Source organism: Rhipicephalus microplus, chromosome 9 (genome assembly GCF_043290135.1).
Source record: "Rhipicephalus microplus isolate Deutch F79 chromosome 9, USDA_Rmic, whole genome shotgun sequence".
Taxonomy (NCBI): Eukaryota; Metazoa; Arthropoda; class Arachnida; order Ixodida; family Ixodidae; genus Rhipicephalus; species Rhipicephalus microplus.
The window spans coordinates 71,903,467-71,916,914 of NC_134708.1; the positions used below are offsets into that span (position 1 = coordinate 71,903,467).

The 13,448-nt window shown below is 46.6% G+C and overlaps 1 protein-coding gene across 4 annotated transcripts in view; it reads right to left on the reverse strand.

Annotated features, from left to right (window-relative positions):
• LOC119163251 (uncharacterized) overlaps window positions 1-13,448 on the reverse strand; it is a 37,055-nt gene that overhangs the window by 4,793 nt on the left and 18,814 nt on the right. For 3 of the 4 annotated variants that reach the window (XM_075873809.1, XM_075873810.1, XM_075873811.1), the window contains one exon: window positions 530-13,249. The exons of the other annotated variant lie outside the window; for it this stretch is intronic. In XM_075873809.1, coding sequence (XP_075729924.1) covers window positions 12,934-13,249 — 316 coding nt within the window. In that variant the 3' untranslated portion in view covers window positions 530-12,933. Of the gene's footprint in view, window positions 1-529; window positions 13,250-13,448 lie in introns of those variants that run through there. 4 annotated transcript variants of the gene reach the window in all.

Sequence of the window (13,448 nt, forward strand, 5' to 3'; positions counted from 1 at the left end):
AAGGCCTCACAGTAAGTAGTCAGCATTACAGACTCCGCAGAATCGACCCTGCAGTCAAGCCTCCAGTGTGATAACATTTTTTTTTCTTTGTGCTGTCTTTGTGCTTTCCCTGCTAGCAATGTACCAACTCACCCAAATCAAAGTCCTGTTAGACATAACAGCTGTTTCTTTAATTAAAGGCACTGAGACCAATTAGAGACCTTTAACTGTCATCTTAATTTCAGTACAGTAGATGCTTTTTAATCACCCTCCCATTGAAACACTGTTGCCACGGCTGTGAAACAAGCGTACATGTTTGCCCTGATCAGAGCAACATCACAGCTGTCAAGTGGGCAAGTTCACTATCTACGAGACAGAAATCGCAAGGCACTAAGTGGTATCAAAACCCACTGCACTGGTTACTCTACTCACGAACAACTTATCCTAGCAACGAAGGACAAGAAGTCGATAGGTGGATGGAAACCCGTCTGGTCAGGAACAGACATGAAGACGGTTAAAATGACATTTATCTTCAATCATGGAGAGTGTGTTGTTTTAATTATTTTAATGAAGAAAAAGCCACAAGGGTACAGCTTCCGCACATGGTGCGAAGTAGTCTGGCATGGCGCGCTTTCACATCGCTGTCGAAAGTGATGGCTGCGGGCAGTCAGCATTTCATAATGACGCCACTTAGTGTTCAATGCACGTAAAGGCACGACATTCTCACTTGTGCAAAATGCCAAGTGACAACATATAAAGTAAAACAAACACACATCTCACCGGTGTAAGCTTTGTCTCAAAAAACTACATATAGAAAATAAAGTAGCATTTTTATATCACACTAAAAAATAACTGATGCAACTGCTGAACAAGATTTATTGGCAGTGAAATAGGTACAATTTGACTCAGTAGCCTTCGCTTCATTTCCAAGAAGTGTTGTCCACAAGTTAGGGTACAAATACAACAAGAAGGAAAGAAGGTATTTATTTTCCGTAGATTTCTCACCACCTGAAAAGTACAAATATCTCACAGAAGACAAAACAAAAAAAAGAGCTTCATTCAATTAAGCTATGAACTTCAATACAAGCCCTTTTTGCGTGCTTACACAGCAAGCACATCAGATAACACAAAGCCAGAAGTATGTTGCCTTAACAACAAAAATGCAACGAACACTTTCACATACCTGATATAAGTGTAAAAAAAAACCAGAGATGTGCTATATTGTCACAGGTAATGGGTATGAGCCATAACTGTAACGTGAAATCGCTTGGAAGTAGATAAAGAAGAGAACATTGCTTCCTGATCTGGGAGCGAGCAAGACGTCAATTCATGGCTGCCTGTTATTTCATTCGTGGCACTGACGGAGGTGCTGGGTAAATGCGCCTCGGCTCCAGATTTTCAGCCGACACACCGATCTACTTGAAGCTCCCATAGCAAGAAGCAGTCGCCGCCTGCGAGGACTATCTCCCGAATACGGTCCTCTCTCTCAAGACGAGATAGCAACCTCGACTACCAACCAGGCGAGTCAGACCAACGACGCCTATTCTTTTCTCCCGTATGTTTTTTCATGCGCCGCAAACACCACGCTCATTTCATGGAGACATTTATGAGGATGTTGATGACTGGCTTGATCACTTCGATCGAGTTGCCAACATCAACGAATGGGATGAAGCTCGCAAGCTGCGGAGAGTTTACTTTGCGTTGGAAGACCCTGCCAAAACGTTGTATGAGAATCACGAGGATTCCTTTGCGACGTGGCAAGAGTCCAGCCGACAGTTTCGCCATGCATACCACAGCGCCGAAAGAAAAGAGAGAGCGGAGCAGGCCATCTCGTCTCGGAACCAATGACCAAACGAGAGAGTTTTGATGTTTGTCGAGGACATGCTTCGACTCTTCAAGCGTGCTGACCCTGCAATGTCTGAGGAAAAGAAGGTGCGGCATTTAATGCGTGGTGTAAAAGAGCAACTCTTCGCCGGACTCGTGCGCAATCCACCGACGACTGTGGCTGAGTTCATAAATGAGGCAACCGCAACGGAGCGTACTCTCCAGCATCGGTCGTCACAGTATGAGCGCCACGATGTCACCACTGCTGCATGCTCTATCGGGGCTGACAGCGAGAGGCGTGCCCTCGCAGAGTTCATAAAAAGCGCCGTGCGGGACGAGCTGCGCCAACTCCAAGCAGCGGGACCCCAACCAACCGTAAATGCTCTCGCTGACCTAATCCGAAATGAGATCCGACAGGTGGTCTCCCCACTCGCGCCAACAAGGCCTGAGGCCCCTGTGCTAACTTATGCGGCGGCTCAGCGATCTGCGGCACCACATGCTCCTGATCCCACTATGTGGACAATGGATCAGGCTAGCCATCAATTCCAGGGCACCTCTTCGACTACGCCACCCGTCCCAAGGTTCCCAAGTGCACCCACTTATCATCCGTCTGGATCGCGACAGAACGCCACAAAGGCCAGCGTGTGGAGTACGACAGATAACCGTCCACTCTGCTACCACTGTGGCGAAGCCAGTCATGTCTACTGCAATTGCCAGTACCGCCAACTTGGTCTCCGTGGCTTTCACCCTGATGCTCGATGCCCGCGTTACGGTGAGCGTCCCCGTGACATCAAAGCGTACTTTACAGGCCAGCAAGCTCCTCGCCTTGGTCAACGCCCCCAATCACGATCACCATCAGCTCGCCGCCCCACGTCACCTAGCATTCCCTCGTCATCTTATGCTCTTTTCAGAGGATGGTCACAGAGTCCCCACAGGGGAAACTAGAAACTGCAGCTCCTGGAGGTGAAGCGGCATCCCAACGAACTGTCAAAGAGCCTCCCACGACGCAAAGACCCGACAAAGATTGTTCTGATTTTTCAGTCGTTTCCGAAAGTCTTAAGACTGTTTCCGCCTACATCACCGTACACGTCGGTAATCCCATCGTCACTGTCCTCGTCGACACCGGTGCCGATTATTCGGTTATGAGCAGCGCCCTGGCATCCTAACTGAGGAAGGTAACTACCCCTTGGCAAGGACCCCCGTTGCGCACGGCAGGGTGCCACCTCGTCACGCCGACTGGAATGTGCACAGCCCGTGTTCGAGTCCATGCTTCAACGTTCACAGGGTCTTTCCTCGTATTGCCTGTGTGCTTCCGTCCACTCATTCTGGGACTGGACTATCTTTGCGAACACAACGCAATTATTGACCTATGAGACTTGCAGTTGTCGTTCGAGGACTTGTTTCATTCTGAACCTGAAAACACCCACTTATCTAAGGCTGCCCTACGTGTATCCTCCGAATTTGTTACTCTGCCTTTCTGCAGCAGCCTCGTAATCAGCGTTGAATGTGACCAAGACGCCCCCGATGCTGCAATTGCGGAAGGAAATTTGTCCCTACTATTTGCACAAATATGCGTTGTCAGGGGTATTGTTCAGCCCAGGAGAAAGCAGGCTTGCCTATTAGTTGCGAATTTTAGCTAGGAGTATCGTCATCTTACCAAACACACTGCGATCGCATACCTTGAGGATATTGCCGACGTTCCTGGTCCTTCAACATTATCTGCCCTTTCGTCTTGCGACCATTCTGCCATGACATTCGCAAGCACTCTCGATGTAAACCAGGGTGCGCTGTCTGCACAACGGGAACGTCTTTTAAAGCTACTTGACTCATTTCAGGACTGCTTCGCTACGACTTCGAAAGTGAACCAAACACCGCATGCCAAGCATCGTACCATCACCGAGCCTACTGAGAGACCCATTTGACAGCATGCCTACAGAGTCTTGCAAAAAGAACAAGATGCTATACGCCAACAGGTCCAGCAGATGCTCAAGGACGATGTCATCCAGCCGTTGACCAGTCTCTGGGCGTGCCCTGTTGTGTTAGTAAAGAAAAAAGATGGTACACTGCAATTTTGCGTCGACTACCGAAAGTTGAATAAGATCACGAAGAAAGACGTGTATCCTTTACCACGAATAGATGACTCGCTGGACCGCATTCGCAACGCTCGTTACTTTTCTTCCATGGATCTACGCAGCGACTATTGGCAAATTTCTGTTAATGAGTGCGACCGCAAAAAGACCGCCTTCATTACTCCTGATGGACTCTTCGAGTTCAAGGTCCTTCCCTTCGGCTTATGCTCTGCGCCAGCTATTTTTCAAAGAATGATGGACACGATTCTTTCTGTGCTAAAATGGCAATCGTGTCTTGTCTACCTTGACGATGTGGTCATCTTCTAGGACAAGTTTGAGTAGCACGTACAGCGCTTACAGACAGTTCTTCAGGCGATTTGAACAGCTGGACTTTCTCTCAAACCTGAGAAATGCCACTTTGCTTTCAAGGAACTGAAGTTTCTTGGTCACGTTGTCAGCCACGCTGGTATACACCCAGACCCTGAGAAAACGAAAGCTGTTGCCACATTTCCTGTCCCAACAAACAAGCGCGATCTTCGCCGATTTCTGGGACTGTGCGCATATTACAAATGCTTCGTCAAAGGCTTTTCTAAAATCGCTGAACTGCTAAATGAACTTACAAAGGACGGCGTACCATTTGTTTAGGGTCAGGATCAGCATCACGCCTTTGACAAGCTACGAAACCATCTCCAATCCCCACCTGTACTCGGTCACTTTGACGACAACGCTGGCACAGAGCTACACACGGATGCCAGCAACGTCGAACTTAAAGCTGTATTGGTTCAATGGCAAAATGGCGTAGAGCGCGTGATTGCCTATGCTAGTCGAACACTATCATCCGCAGAGAAAAGCTACTCTGGAACAGAAAAAGAATGCCTGGCCAATGTTTGGGCTATAACAAAGTTTCGGCCTTATTTGTACGGTCGACCATTCCGGGTAGTTAGCGACCACCATTCTTTATGCTGGCTCACCAACCTCAAAGATACTTCCGGTCGTCTAGCACGGTGGAGCCTTCGGCTGCAAGAATTTGATGTTACAGGCATTCACAAGTCAGGAGGCAAACACACCGATGCTGACTGTCTCTCACGTGCGCCAATTGGAAGTACGAACGCGGACGTTGAAGAGGACAATACATTCCTTTGCTCTGTATTAGCACCTAACTTGGCTCAACAACAACGCGACAACATGGAGCTAAGCCCGCTCATTGACTACCTCGAAGGCCGAAAAAGCAATCTTCCTCGAAACTTCGCACGTTCGCTGGCCTCGTTCTGCATCAGGGATGGAGTCCTCTATAAGAAAAACTTCGACCGTGCTAAGGCTACGAACCTACTGGTTGCGCCGACCTCGCTTCGGGACGATATTGTTACGCACAATCCAAATTATAAAAGAATAACTGTTTATTGGGGCTAACTTGTGCTCGAAAAGTAAAGGAAAATGTAGCGGCGTTTCTAACAGGCGATCAGCAAAAGAAATCAATCTCCGAGAAGCCCACGAGTGGTGCACCACTTCTTTTTCGTTAAAAATCTTGTGCTGAGGAGGCGCGCGTCGTCACAGCCTTTTCTTGTCTTATCATCGGGCCGCCGGTCTCTTGGGGGGCGCACAAACTAGCGCGCGTAGTTTGAATACTGCGCCTGCCTTGCGTCATTATTCCTCCTCCAAGAACGCAACGTCCCGATGCGTAAAAGCAGTGTTGCTGAGATGGTCTGAATGTGTGGTTTCCATTGAAGAAATAGGTATTCTTTATGATCGTGTGTGTATAGTTCGATGTTCATCACCTGTCATAGTATGGCTTCTTTCTGACTGCATGCACGAGTTCTGTGTTCCTTCGGCATCTTGATGAGCTCACTTGTCCTTCCGGTGACACCTCGTAGTTCAAGGAGCTGATGCCATGAAGAACTCGGTAAGGGCCGAAATAGCGGCGCAGAAGCTTTTTGGAGAGGCCGAAGTCCGCACGAAAGTCCAAATCCAAACTCGGTCGCCTGGTGCGTAGTCGACTCCTCTCCGCCGGTTTGCATCCTCGCGTTGTTTTATGTGGTGTCACGCCAACTGCCGCGCTTCTTCAGCTCGCTGAATGAATTCGCTGATGTCAGGCTTGTGCTCTGTATTGTCGCTTACAGGCAGCATTGCATCTGATGGTGTGGTAACTATTCAACCATAGACTACCTGGAATGGCGTCACTTTAGTAGTCTCCTGCACAGCAGTATTATAAGCGAAAGTGGCGTACGGCAGTATCTTGTCCCACGTACGGTGCTCCAAGTCAACGTAAATGGACAACATATCGGTTAGAGTTCTGCTGAGTCGCTCGGTTAGCCCATTCAATTGGGGGTTGTAAGCCGTTGTTTTCCTATAACATGTGTAAGTAAGTTTCATAATAAACTGCGTCAGATTGGCTGTGAATGCAGCTCCTCGATCCGTGATAACGACCTTTGGGGCACCATGCCGTAGTACAATGTTGTTGACGAAAAATTCAGCGACTTCTATAGCCGGTGCCCCTGGTGAAAGAGGCTGTCTCGGCATACTGGGTTAAGCAGTCTGTCGCCACTACTATCCATCGGTTGCCCATTGCTGACGTAGGAGATGGACCAAGTAGATTCATTCATACTTGTTTAAATGGAGATTCAGGGGGTTGGTTCGATTAGTTGGAGAAATCCTGCAGGTTTCAATGGAGGCGCTTTGCATCTCTGGCAATCTCTACATGTCACATAATGCTGTACAGCATCCAGTAACTTTGGCCAGTAGTACTTGGTGCGGATGCGAGCCAATGTTCTACTCACTCCGAGGTGTCCTGCTGCTGGGTCATCGTGGCAGGCTTCCAGGATTTCGGGTCGCAAGGCCGAAGGAACGACGAGTAAGAATTTCTCCCTGCTCTGCTCGAAGTTTCTCTTGTATAAAACATTGTTTCTCATCAGGTATGAGGACAATCCCCGGACAAAAACTCGAGGGACACACACGGGTTGCCCTTCCAGATGCTTGATCAGTTGAAGCAACTTTGCGTCAAATCGTTAATATTCAGTCATGCCGCGGTGCTGACGGTTCCAAGAAACGTAAAGTCCTCTCCATCTTCCACAGGTGCAGATTCCACTGGTGCACGTGACAGGCAATCAGCATCGCTGTGCTTGCAACCCAACTTGTATACAACTGTTATGTCGTATTCTTGCAACCTGAGGCTCCATCTAGCAAGTCGCCCAGAAGGGTCCTTTAGGCCTGCGAGCCAGCACAGCGAGTGATGGTCGCTCACTGCTCGAAATAGTCTACCATATAAGTACGGTCGGAATTTCTGTATGGCCCATATTACCGTCAGACTTTCTTTTTTCGTCGCCGAATAATTTATTGCAGCTCTCGAAAGAGTGCGACTAGCATATGCGACCACTCTTTTCTCTCCGTTTTGCAGCTGCACAAGGACGGCGCCTAGTCCCAAATTGCTTGCGTCCGTGTGAATCTTTGTTTCGGCTTCTTCGTTGAAATGTGCAAGGACAGGGTGGTTTAGGAGTCGCTGTCGTAGCTCATTGAACGCGTCTTCATGCTCCCTTGTCCAGGTGAAGTGGTTAGTGATTCCACAATCGTCGAAAAATCTTTGATGAATTTTCTGCAATAGGCACAAAGTCCTAAGAGTCGTCTCTAAGCCCTTTTATCCGTCGGCCTAGGAAACTTTTCTACAGCTGCTGTCTTTTCGGGGTCAGGTCGAATGCCTTTAGAGCTAACCACATGACTGAGGAAAAGCAGTTCATGAAAACCAAAATGGCACTTTTGGGGTTTTATCGTCAGCCCTGCTGAACTAATCCCTTCGAACAGTCCGTAGTCGTTCTACATGCTGATCGAAGGTGGCCGAAAAGATCACGACGTCATCGAGATAAACAAGGCAGGACTGCCATTTTAACCCGGACAGTACGGTGTCCATCATCCGCTGAAATGTGGCGGGTGCGGAACACAGGCCAAATAAGAGTACCTTGAACTCGTATAATCCATCTGGGGCGACGAAAGCAGTTTTCTCGCAATCTCGTTCGTCCACCTCTATCTGCCAGTATCCGCTCTTGAGGTCTAGAGAGGACAAGAATTTCGTGTCTCATAGTCTGTCAAGGGTGTTATCGATCCTTGGAAAGGGATAGACATCCCGCTTTGTGACGACGTTCAATTTTCGGTAGTGAACACAGAATCGCAAGGTCTGGTCCTTTTTCTTTACCAGGTGAAGCCCATGGTCTGGCCGATGGTTGAATTACGTCTTCCCTAAGCATTTCCTCAACTTGGCCTCTGATGACTTTTCTCTCTTTTGGTGACACTCGGTATGGGTGCTGGCAAATAGGTCTAACAGATTGATCGGTTATGATGCGGTGTTTGGTGATGGATGTTCTTTGCACATTCGATGACGTGGAAAAACACGAGGCGTACTCCCGTATAAGGCTCTGGATTTTTGTTTCTGGTTCGGTGATAGGGCTGCTTCGATGTGAATAGATGCGAGTATAAAATCTATACCGTCAGGGTGTAGTGGTGGAATCTCGGAAGAATTCAAATCCATAATCGGAATGTAATCGTGCAAGTGGCCAACAAAAGTTCCCTTCGCAAGATGTAGCAACCTCATTTCGGAAATTTGTCAGGAAGACACTCGTACATCCATCACGCAGTCGTACAATACCTCTTGCTGCACAGATCGCTTTCTCGAGTAATAGCCCAATATTGCTTTCTGCCATTCCTTCATAGTCGTTGTACACATTGCTTTGTACGGTGACAGTGATGATGGATCTTGGAGGTACTGTTACATCATCACCTGCAATCTGCAGCGCATCGAATCGTTTTTCACTCTCGAATGTCGCGATAGCGTGTTTCGTCGAGAACGAGACGCACATTTCCTGCAAGTTTATCACTGCGCCATTGACCTGCAAAAGGTCCATTCCAATAATTGCATCTCTTGAACACTCACTCCGACAGGACAATGAAGCTGGCGACGTAGGTGAAGCCGCGTATTGCGACTCTAGAAGAACTAGCGCGCGTAGTTTGATTACTGCGTCGGCCTTGCGTCAATATTTTACATGCTAGTCGCGACGAATTATCATCCGGACACCTTGACTACACGCGCACCTTGGAAAGAATTCGCCGCTCATACTACTTTGTGAGGCCACGCCTCACAAAGACAGTCAAGCAGTACGTCCGCACATGCCGCGACTGCCAACGCCGTAAGACTCCACCTGTCCGACCAGCAGAACTACTACAGCCTATCGCCACGCCGAAAACACCATTCCATCAAAATGGCATTGACTTGCTCGGATCGTTTCCCACATCTTCGTCTAGAAACCGGTGGATTGTGGTTGCCACCGATTATTTAATGCGTTACAGCGAAACAAAGGCCCTGCCCAAAGCTACCGCAACCGAAATCACCCAGTTTTTCGTCATTAGCATCGTACTTCGTCACGGAGCGCCAGCTGTGATAATTACTGATCGTGGGACAGCTTTCACCGCAGAGATGCTTCAAGAAGTGCTGAGCCTAAGTGGTACAGAACATTGGAAAACCACTGATTATCACCCCCAAACAGACGGACTCACTGAACGGTTGAACAAGACCATTGCAGATATGCTGTCTATGTATGTGGCCGTTGATCACAAGAACTAGGATGACATACTCCCTTGCGTAACTTTCGCTCACAATACAGCAGTCCAAGAGAGTACGGGTTTCACACCATTCTGCTCAATTCATGGTTGAGAGGTCACTACAATGCTTGACGCAATGCTCCTTCCCAACAACCTGGGCGTATTCAACGCGGACTCTGCCTTGTTCGCTCAACGCGCCGAGGAGGTCCGTCAACTCGCCCGATGCCGTATTCAGGCTCGCCAAACTGCCGACGCACGCCACTACAACCTTACACATCGAGAGGTTACCTTCCAACCAGGCGATGAAGTTTGGGTGTAGACCCCCATTCGACAGCGTGGTCACTCTAAAAAGTTGCTGCGGCGCTACTTTGGCACGTACAAAGTTCTACGCCGACTCAGTGACGTTACATACAAAGTTGTCCCTGAGGGCACCTCAAGACGGTCCTGTCGGTTTCCACAAAGTAATGTGGTGCATGTGTCAAAGCTCAAGCTATATTTTTCGTGTTAGCAATCGAACGTGGACTGACTTACCATGCAATGACTATTTTTTGTCACTTTTGTTTCTTTTTGATTGTCTTGTGTCCCAACTCTTTTCTTTATTGAGTACTTCCATGATACCAGCCCATTTTTTTTTTTTGCCTTACCACGCAGTTGTTAGATGTCATGGTAGCGTCTTTCTTTCTCATTTTCTTTTTTTCAACGCTCATCACCAGCATCGAGACAATGCTTTTCGAGGAGAGGGAATAATGTCACAGGTAATGGGTATAAGCCATAACTGTAGTGTGAAATCGCTTGGAAGTAGAGAAAGAAGAGAAGATTGCTTTTTGGTCTGGGAGTGAGCAAGACATCGATTTGTGGCTGTCTGTTATTTCATTCATGGCAATTTTTTATGTTTTTATCGCAATGCTTGTTTGATTTTATGTTTCCTTCATCTCTATTTTTTTTTTTAATATTTAAACTTCATCTTTATATAATGGGTATTATCCACTTACAGCACTGGAATGTCTAATAACTTTGACAGCTATCTCTTGTTTAGAATATAGCTTCTCGCCACAGAATAGTCTTCTGCCTTTCTTTTTGGTTCATCACTTGAACGAAAAAAATCAAATTAAGTTTAACAAGTAAGCACGCTTTTCACACAGAAACAGTTTGCCCAACTCTGCAAATGAGTACGCGTAAATTTGAAGTACAGCCATGCAATTTTGTACTTGGACTTGCAAAAACTTCTTCGACAGCCTCTTAGAGAAACAAGGTGACGTACATGTATATGAGAAAAGTCCTCAAAACGACAGACCCAGCAACAATGGCAGAAAAGGCAGCAAGAAGAACCAACAAAAGTTGCATTTAGTTCCATGTAAACCACCGTTCCACCGTAAACCACCAGGTTAAGGATATCATAGCTGAAATAAAGAAGAGGAAATGGACATGGGCCAGGCATGTAGCGCGTAGACAGGATAACCGCTGGTCATTAAGGGTAACTAACTGGATTCCCAGAGAAGGGAAGCGGGTTAGGGGGAGACAGAAGGTTAGGTGGGCAGATGAGATTAAGAAGTTTGCGGGTATAAATTGGCAGCAGCAAGCACAGGACCGGGTTGACTGGCGGAACATGGGAGAGGCCTTTGTCCTGCAGTGGACGTAGTCAGGCTGATGATGATGATGATGATGATGATGATGATGATGATGATGATGATGATGATGATGATGATGATGATGATGATGATGATGATGATGATGAAACCACCGTTCCATTTGTGTCACAAGATATACCACTCTCACTTCAGTGCTTCCTGATTTGAGAATTTTTTTTCTTTTGTTTTTTTCACACTGCCAAGTTAGAAAAATTTCTGCTTAGTCAACTGACACATACTTTTGAAAACAACTGCTTCAAGTACAAACATCTCGCAGGACAAGCTATTCATTGTGCCACAAAAAATGAGCAGTTCAAAAATCAGTTGTCCGTCCCTTTAGGACTGACAGTGAGAATGCCATATTCTTTTAATGAAATGAAACGGCGAACTTCTAAAGCAGAACACTGAATAACTGCAATCACTCAAAGGTGCGATCTCACTTTATAGCACATATATATTTACGAAAGTTCGTAGAGCACTTTAACCTAGGGAGCATTAAATTACACCGTTTACATGCAACCTCGGAATGTTGGAAACAAATGTGTGTATAGTTTCCCGAATCTGCCACGCTGCATTCTTGGGCACAGTACACTACAGCTGTGTAGCACAAAACAGCCAGAATACAGCTTGAACAGAGGAAGCTTTCAACCACATTTACTATATACCAACTCTTGAACGGACATTTGGTGGTAACATGTTACTTATGCACTAAACAAGGGTGTTTCACAAGTGATTGTTGTTGTGCAACCAACTTATATTTGCATATCTGAAATTCTGGCATTACTGAGTGCAGAAAACTAAAAAAATCATAATGCACAATGTCTGACAAACTTGGGAATATTGATAGATTTTGAGAAGCTGCTCATTTTCTTTTTTTTTTTCCAAATGTCTTTTCTGCTCTCCTTGTTTTCATGTTTACACTCACATGCCAACTTTTCTTTTGAATATTAAGTACAAATATGTGTTAAAATTACACACACATATGTAAACATACAAAAGCCAGTAAATGCAATCATTGTGGTGTGATAAAAGGATATCTGATCGGACCTAAGTGTTTTCTTGGTTGCCCCAAAATGAATGGCCGGGTAGCTACAAAAGACTGTAACAATGTGCCTATTCCCTGTACATGCTTGTCCAGTAGGGTTCGTAAAAGATCCTCTTCTGCAATCAAGCGAATGATCCCGTGGCTAGGAATGGGTTCAACCAAATGCCTATTCATCGTAACTGCTCAACTAACGGTCTACACTTTTGTGCGCAACCAAACCATTGGTCAAGCACCTGCAAACAGTTGCATTCAAGAACAAGGTTTGAAAAATTCTGCAGGGCCAGCCATCTCTAAATGTTACTGCCTACAGCTCGGCTTTGAAATCAAGCCGAGTCACAGTTCAACTGCTCTTGCTATATTATTGTAAACACTGGGTATAAGTGGAGAATAAAAGCTTCTCTTGTACAGAAATATTACCAGTGAGTACAGATATTGTAATCTTCCACACATATTCTCATGACATTCAAGTTTCATCCTAATACTCGTGACAAAAGCACACTGTCAACCTATCCAGCAAAATTTAGCCCATGTAAGGTCGTAGAAGCAAGAAGATAAGACTTTTTATTCTTCGATATGTGCAAGCGTTAATGTGGTCTTACGATAAGACACCTACAGCCGGCAACACGAAACATGACTTCAACAGCCCTTTTTTTTTTGTTAAACACCTCATTTATGACTTAGTGCTTGGCCAGCAAGGTCAGCTTATTCCCAGACATTCAAAACTATCACCAGCTCCTTCTCGCAGACATCCAAGGGGGCACGGCAAGGCGGTGAAGTGAACGCCTTGCAAGTGCTGCCTTTCTTTGGCTTATATTGCATGCTGCATTCGATTATGAGCAAGCAGGGTGGAGTGCCGGGTAAAGCTTTTCTTGCACACGTCACAGCTGAAGGGCCGCTCCCCTGTATGGGTCCTCGTGTGGTCCGCCAGGTGTCCTGAGTGATAGAAGGTCCTGGGGCAGTGCGGGCACTTATAGCGCAGGGGGCGGACGCCCTGAAGCTTGACGTGGGCACTTGCGTGACCAGACAGTGCCTTGATGTTGATGAAACGGTCGTTGCACACTTTGCACTTATAAGGCTTATTGTGGCTGTCCAGGTGATTCAAAAGTTGCGGATGCATGGCATACCTGGGAGTATCGACACAGAGACAAGGCAAACACTGAACCCATGGTAAAGTTGGCAAGCAGCCACACGTCTTTAGTGCATTTAGACATTTCATAAGATTTTTTTACTACAGTGGAACCCCGCTGTTACATTCCTCACTGCTACGTTTTCTCGGCTGTTACATTGTCTTTCATCAGTCCTGGCATAGCTCTCAAGGAATCC